Consider the following 7,893-nt stretch of genomic DNA (forward strand, 5'->3'; position numbering starts at 1 on the left):
TCCTTATACACTTCATCCCAGTCTAGCTGCTGTAGGCTTTCCCTAAAGTTTGCAATATTTATATTGTTAATTGAACGCACTGCTTTGAAATTCTGATTTGATATACTGCATGGAGCTATGTCATGTACTGTAACTAGCTGTGCACCATGATCTGAAAGACTGTTCTCAACAGGATAAGCATTTATGTCCTTAAACTTATCTTGGTCTATAAAAAAGTTATCTATCAATGTCCTGCTGTTCTTTGTTATCCGAGTAGGAAAATCAATGATGGAGCTCAAACTGAGTAATACTACGAAGTCATTCTTCCTATTACACTCTTTCAGGGAATCAACATTGAAATCCCCACAAATGATAATTTTCTTCCCCCTGTCTGACAGATAGCACAACAAAGCATCCAAGTTTTCTAGAAATAGCTGGAAATTCCCTGAGGGGGACCTATACACTGTTACAATTATGAAAGTGCCATCATTTAGTGTTAGTTCAGTGGCACATGCTTCCATATGTTGCTCTACACAAAATTTTTTAGTTTCTAAATTTTTTACACTGTGGAAGATTTTGACGTATATGGCAACTCCTCCACTCATCATATTATCTCTACTTACATGTCCAGCTAATTTGTACCCATTGATGCTAACCTTTCGCATATCAGTGACAATGTGATGCTCAGACAGGCATAGTACATCTATTACGTTCTCAGTTTCTATGTCTTCTAAACAAAGCAGAAGCTCATCAGTTTTATTCTTCAATCCCCCAATATTTTGATGAAATATACTAACATTATTTTTCACTTTACTTTTGTGAGTATCTTGAACTTTTTTAACATCTTTAGTACTTGCCTGGCTGAGTTTCGCACTGGACACTGATGTTACACTAAAAAAGAGTTTCCACCATGAGGTGTAGTTCCTCCCCCCTTTAAATTTCCTGCTATCAGCCCAGCCAGTTTACCCTTCCCTTTCTTGTTGAGGTGTAGGCCATGTCTAGTATAGTCCCACCTGCAGAGTGAATCAACAGGAACCACACCAACGAGTGACTCTGCACCAGATCCAAGTAGCCGTTCCAACTCCAAATTAACCCTCCTGACAAAAGAGCTCAAATGAGGTCGGTCATGGCGCTCCAGAACCGACACAAACCCAGCACCGGTATGACTCGATGTTGATGCAATCTATTTGGATTTAATCAAAATTTGACTGATCAAAGTAGAATCAAGGAAAAGTTTGTCAGTCTACCCTTAAAAAAGTGCTGTTAGCTTCAGAAACATTTGTATTCTTTACAAAGGGAAGTAAAAAGTAAGAATTACGATTCAATTAAAAGGAAGGTGATATTTTTACCAATTCTGTTATTTATTAATTAATTTATTTAAACTTATCAAACAAAAGGCACATAGATTTCTGAAAATATGCAAGAAAACATAATTTTGCAAAGAAATTGATGACTCTTTTCAAGCTTCAGTGACATCCACTGTGCTTTTGAAGGGAATTTTGTATTTGTGATCAAAGCCAGAAATAAATAGTTGTCTGTTTTTGTTCGAAGGCTGTAAATGTGCAACATTTCCTATGACAACTTTCCCTCTTTTTGAGTCACAGATAGAATCAGTTAAGATTTTCCTTTTCATTTTTCTGGTTTGTCATTGTCTTTGTTCTTGTCACTCAGAATAGCCAAAATTTGAACATCAGATGACCACGCTCTCCCACATTATTGTCATTGTCAAAATGTATGAAATTATGAAATTTCACATTTTCTCCTAAGTCAGGGAGCATGTCCTAGGTCTTTCGGAATTTCTGTGCTCTCCTGTTGTTCCAGTTAATTCTGGTGCTCCCTGATGAATCCACGTTTCTTGAAACAGTTCTGAATCATTATCTGAGTAACATTCTTCCAAGTTTTATAAGCCAGGGTCATCAATGTCAAAATTTTTATGATGGACCTCTGACCATCCTCAGTGCTCTCTGACACAGTCATTGCTCCTTATTTGCAGTAAAAAATTCTTATCAAGCAGATGTAATTGTGGAATGGTGTTACTGGGGAAAATGTGAAGTTACATATCATCTAGAAGTGATGTGTTATCAACAACTCCACAATCATTGAGAAGCACAGGTTTTTGTTTCTGTTTTTGTAATATCTGTGTAGGCTTAAAAGCCATTTGTTAAACAATTCTGTTGTCACGTTTTTTTACAGCGGTGTTGAAACACAAGAAATAATCTGCTGTCTTTGAAACGTTCAAGAATGGCAGCTTTTTCTATAAAAAATGTTTTAATTTCTGGGAACTTCTCTTGTTCACTGCAAGCAACAGTGTTACTCACTGTTCACTGTGTTTCCCGCCCCATGACATTTCTAATCTTAATCTTTAAAAGCTCAGACTTCCACCACAAATCTCCTTAAGTGTGATCGATCCCTCCCCCTGAATCCTTTAATGCCCAGCTTGACAGTGAAAAATTTAAGCATATGCACTGACAGGTATGTTTTGTCCTCTATTGTATAAGCCATAACAGTAATCAGTCTTGGAGATTTGAGATCTCACCTTGTTGAGACCATGTTCTCCCTGTGACAAGTTTTCAGCCGGTCAACTTTACTGCTTCAGGATAATAAACAGTATGTATCACAGAATCTTAAAAGTTTTGCAGGAGTCACACGTGTATTTAGTAATGTACATTACGCACTGTTGAGTAAAGAAAGGAGTACCATAAAGAGTTTTAAGATGAAACATTTCATGAAACAGTTTGAGTTGCTGAGTATTCCTTTAGTTACTACACAGAATACACATGACAGTGAAAATATGAACATGTACAAAAGAGAGGTTTATCATGAACAGATAAGACATACTAATGCTATCCGATATCTGCATTTATACTCCACAAGTCATCTAATGGTACGTGGTAGAGGGTACTTCAAATAAGACATCGATTTTCCGCTTTTGCTGCTCCCCATTCAGTACTTAATGGTATTTATGGCTTAAATGAAAGACTGGTTACAGACAAATTGAAATACACACCAATACTACAATGTGTAGAAGCAGTTTCCATGTAAAATTGGGATATTAAGATGAAGGGGAATGCGGAAGTAACAGGAATTACACTCCGATCAGCCTGAAGGTTGGTCAAAACTGTGAGGGTAAAGATAAGTTGGCAAACATTTTAGGGGTTTTGTGAAACGCCTGTACCTATAGGAGCACAGTTGGCATTCAGCTAAGATTAAGAGCATTGTCACTGTTAGTTAAGATATTAAGATGATTCTGGGTTTGTTGGGGTTTGATTTTTACACTTGAAGTGCTCCTGTGGCATTGTTAGGTGGAAAAAGACACCCTTTTGATGAGTTTGTCAGTACAAGTAGTTGCTCAGAGTCTGCATCACTGTGGGCACACTATGAAGCTCCTCCCTGGCGAAATTCCATGGTTTTTATCAACACTGATCTAAGAATTTAGAATGGAGAAAAGAAAATAATCTGATGTCAGAATTTGTCTGACGAGATGTTCTTGTGAAACAATTAAATTGTAATCTGAGTTGTAAATTGAGTTTGATATATGGTCTCGCCAGTAAACAAGATTGTGTCCAGAGTACATAGCCTTTTCTTCTTCATAGTAAAAACAGCTTTATGGGAAGAACAGTTGGAAGAAGCGGAGGTTCTGTCTGGTACAAGGTGAAAGAACACTTAAAGACAGATAAAACCCTCACAAAGCACTTTAGACATGTTACTAGGTGTGATCCTGTAGGAGCCAGGGCCTCTTTCCTGTGACCTGTGAACAGATTCTCAATCAGCAAAGGTGAAAAAGAAAGAATGGAGGATGATGTCTACAGGCCCAAATTCCGTATGTTATTTGGGCCATGATTTAACATAGTCTAAATGTTCTAGATACAGAAATTATAAACCATACATAGACCCTGCCTACACACCACTACCTCCATGTGGGAGAAATATAGAATGAAATAAAAGAAAGAAGTGAAAAATTGTTATTGATTTTAATATTGGATTATTTGTTGAAGTGTTAACAGATGACATTCCGTTAGCTTTCAACTGTAGTAATAACATATGTAACAGTCAGAAGCATTGTGTCACTTAAGATGTGAAACTAAAATATTTTAGAAACTTGTAGAGATATCAAAACGAGGTTTTTGATGTGCGAGTACACAAAATGGTAGAACTGCTCAGTGATAGAAAACTGTTCCCCATGTTGCTGTATAGTGAAATTTGATCTCTGACATAAAGAATTTGACACCAGGTCTCAGAATCAGCAAAATACACATTAGATTTGGAATCGGGCAGAACTTCAACAATTCATTAAGAACCAGAAATATTGGACACTTGGGGGGGGGGGGGGGGAAGAGAGAGAGAGAGAGAGAGAGAGAGAGAGAGAGAGAGAGTGAGTCTGACTGGCCGGCTGACCAAGTATTGCCTTGTAGTATGTCAGTTATTTTGTGTTGATGCGTATCACCTGGCTTCCACAATTGGGCTGTACAAAATGCATTGTACCTAGGGTGAGACACAGATTGGGAGGAGGGAAAAGCAAAAATTACTGGACAGTTTGTCATCCCAACTAACAGACATGAACTTTCTCTATCCTGATGTACAAAATACAAAAGTAGATAAAATAAAGAATGAATGTATCTGACAACAGCTGGCATTGAAAAGAGGCCTGCTGGAGATCCATAAAGTAAACAGATGGCATGGCAGTGTCTCCTCACTTGATGCCTTTAATATACTTTGATCAAAATATTCTTGCTGAAAGTCAGTTAGATCCCATGATGACTTTGAAAAGCTGATCTGGTATAAGCTGTGTGAACAAGAAACTTGGATGGGCACAGCATTATGAAGTGTCTCATGCAGTAATACACACAGCTTGTTGGGATGAAGAATGACTCAACAGTTGATAGGTTTTGAAAGAGGAGAATAGTGTTATGATGATGATTTATTGTTGCACTTTGCTGTGGAACTGTTCATAAATATCGATTGGGTTTATGCTGAATATTGAAGCTACGACTGTGTGCCTGGTGGAAGTTCCACTGTGTTGCGTGATAAGCTGTGTGGCAAAGCTGATGGAGCAGCACTATGTAGGGAGTCTTTCCCTTCATTCTTAACCTATTTTCATCTCTCTATTCATGAAGTTTCACAGCAGACCACAGCATGTCCTCTTCAAAAGGGCGTAGGAATTTTGTCAAAAATTAAGAGTTCATAGTAAAATCTGTAGTACATTCTTAACATGCTGGCATTGAACATATAGTGGAACACTTACCCCATCACATGCTGCCACTTACTGGAAACCTTATTCTGAGATCAGGATTTCAAGGAAACTTCGTAGCTAAGTTTTGGTGACTCATACCATCTACCGGAAAATGAATCGGGGGGGCAATTTGTACGTCACATTGTTTGTCAGGCTATCGGCTTGATGGTGATAATTATTATACGCAAATAAATAGTTTGACATTTTTAACCAAATAAAAAATATGCACAATCAGTTCTACTCCACTGTAGTTAAAATTTTGTTTGTGTTCTGTTTTATTGTTGATTTCTTGTAAATAAGTCTTCTACATGTAGTTTATATTGACTTTCCTGCAGATACTCTATGGAAATGAAATGTTTGTATTCACAGGTCTGGGTGAAAAAAGTCTCTGATGGAAACAAGGTTCGCATTTTTCTGTCGCAGTTGACACGTGGGAAGATCTCAATAAAAAGAAGAGCATCATAAGTGTCATAAACATGTCGATATCCATCAAAATCTTTGGATTTCTCTGAAATAATTACTTTTGATGTGCAGACCATAGCATTCCCTCATTGCATATCTCTGGCCGTTCAGTTTTATTAAATCTGCATGATATTCTATGCAGAATATGTAAGTAGCATTTATTCTAAACCAGGAGGTGATATCATCTCAGATATTGGAAACGTCAGTTTAAAATGTGATAGAGTGCTTCATAGACCTTGCTTGTTTTACAAGTGTCTGTGTACAGCACCTAATTTTTATAATATTTGTATTACAAATACTGTAAATAAACGCTATTTTGTCTCTTTTACTTATCAGTGCTTTTGTTGTTTAGAAGTATACACCCTTCTAGTGTTTCAAAGTTATTGACAAAGCCTTGTGGGAAACTACATGCAGTTGTTCTGAAATTGTCTGTGCATGCTACCAGTTGAGTTACTAAAATTAAAATAAGTGTACTGTATGCTGAAATTTTTTTCAACAAAGGAAATGAAATATTGAATTGACGTTCGATGTTTTGTGTGTTCTGTATGTCCCTAGATGGAAGTGATTTGAAAGGTGTAGGAGCTGATAGCAGTGACAAGATAATGTAAGTATAAATTAAAGTAGTTCAGACTTCTGGCCCTAGACAGGCCAGTCGGGGACCATCAACCACTATGTCATCCTCTGCCAGTGGCATCTTTGGATTCGGTATATAGGGGCATGTGGTCAGCACACCACTCTCCCAGTCATCATAAGGATTCTTGACCTTGGAATAGCTCTGCAGTTGGCCTCATGAGGCCGAGTGCATCCCATACCAGTCCTCTCACTGAGAAAAATCCCTGGCAGCACCAGTAATAGAACCCAGATTGACTTGGAGCAATCAGCCATGCTGACCACACAGATGCAGAGGTGGACTAAATGTAAGTATGCAGTGATACAAACAGAGCTACGTGTCAGGGCGACGTTAAAGTCTGTCAACCAGAATGAGAGTGTGGCAGAAACTAAAAGAAGAATAATTTTTTGTCATTGGAACAAAGAACAAACTAAAAATAAAGGAAAAGGGAAGAAAAAAGAAAGATAGAGGGGTGAAGATTGTCATACTGCTGTCCTGCTCCCTACATACTTCCTAAAGATTGTAAACCCATCTACTAAGGAGCTGGTTTCTGTGCCTCACAGAGAGAAAATTTCTGTCCTTGCGGTCCAACACTCTCAGCATATTCCCTGTAACTTACACTTTGTATAAAAGACACCAACCGTTTGCCGGCCGGAGTGACAGAGCGGTTTTATGTGCTACAGTCTGGAACCGCGTGACCGCTGCGGTCACAGGTTCGAATCCTGCCTCGGGCATGGATGTGTGTGATGTCCTTAGGTTAGTTAGGTGTAAGTAGTTTTAAGTTCTAGGGGACTGATGACCTCAGCAGTTAAGTCCCATAGTGTTCAAAGCCAGTTGAACACCACCCGTTTACTCCCCTGACTCTCCATAGTTGCTGATCCTTTACCACTCCACGTCCTGTCCATCACGGTCAATGCCACTTCCCTGTACACTAATATCCCCAATGATTTTGGCCTTGCCGCTATCTTTCCCAACACTTGACTGACTCCACATCTACAACCACCTTCCTGGTCACCATGGCCCATCTATATTCTCACCTGTAATTACTTCCCCTTTGAAGGCATCACCTACAAACAAGCCTGTGATTAAGCATTGGGCACTCACTGGGTGCCATCCTATGCTAACCTATTCATGAGCCAACTAGAGGAATCCTTCCTAAGCACCCATAAAGCCGGTCATCTTCCCTGATTCAGATTCACTGATGACATTTTCATGACCTGGACTTTGTGAGGACACCATATCTGCATTCCTCCAGAATCACAATACCTTTTACCCATTTGTTTCACCTGGTCATCCTCGGCCCAGAAAGCAACGTTGCGTGATGTTGACCTCCATCCCAAGGATAGCTTCATTGATATCTCTGTCGACATCAAGCCTAGCAATCACCAACAATACCTTCATTTAGACAGTTGCCACCCATTCCACACCAGAGAAGTTCTTTTCATACAGCATAGGCAACTGTGGTCATCACATCTGTAGTGATGAGCATTCACTATCCAAATATGCCAAGGGTCTGACTGAGGTCTCCACAAACTGAAATTATCCTCCCAACCTCGTCCAGAAACAGATCTGCCATGCCTTTTCTCACTAGTCACCTACCATTCACTACATA

The 7,893-nt window shown here is 39.0% G+C and overlaps 1 protein-coding gene across 2 annotated transcripts in view; it reads left to right on the top strand.

Annotated features, from left to right (window-relative positions):
- LOC124714625 (sin3 histone deacetylase corepressor complex component SDS3-like) overlaps positions 1 to 5,999 on the top strand; it is a 100,802-nt gene extending 94,803 nt beyond the window's left edge. For both annotated transcript variants that reach the window (XR_007005640.1, XM_047243038.1), the window contains one exon: positions 5,579 to 5,999. Coding sequence is in view for 1 of the 2 variants with exons in the window: in XM_047243038.1 (XP_047098994.1) it covers positions 5,579 to 5,674 (96 nt within the window). In the remaining variant the exon portion in view is untranslated. The remainder of the gene's footprint in view (positions 1 to 5,578) is intronic.
- The last annotated feature ends 1,894 nt before the right edge of the window (positions 6,000 to 7,893 follow it).

Source organism: Schistocerca piceifrons, chromosome 1 (genome assembly GCF_021461385.2).
Source record: "Schistocerca piceifrons isolate TAMUIC-IGC-003096 chromosome 1, iqSchPice1.1, whole genome shotgun sequence".
Classification (NCBI taxonomy): domain Eukaryota; kingdom Metazoa; phylum Arthropoda; class Insecta; order Orthoptera; family Acrididae; genus Schistocerca; species Schistocerca piceifrons.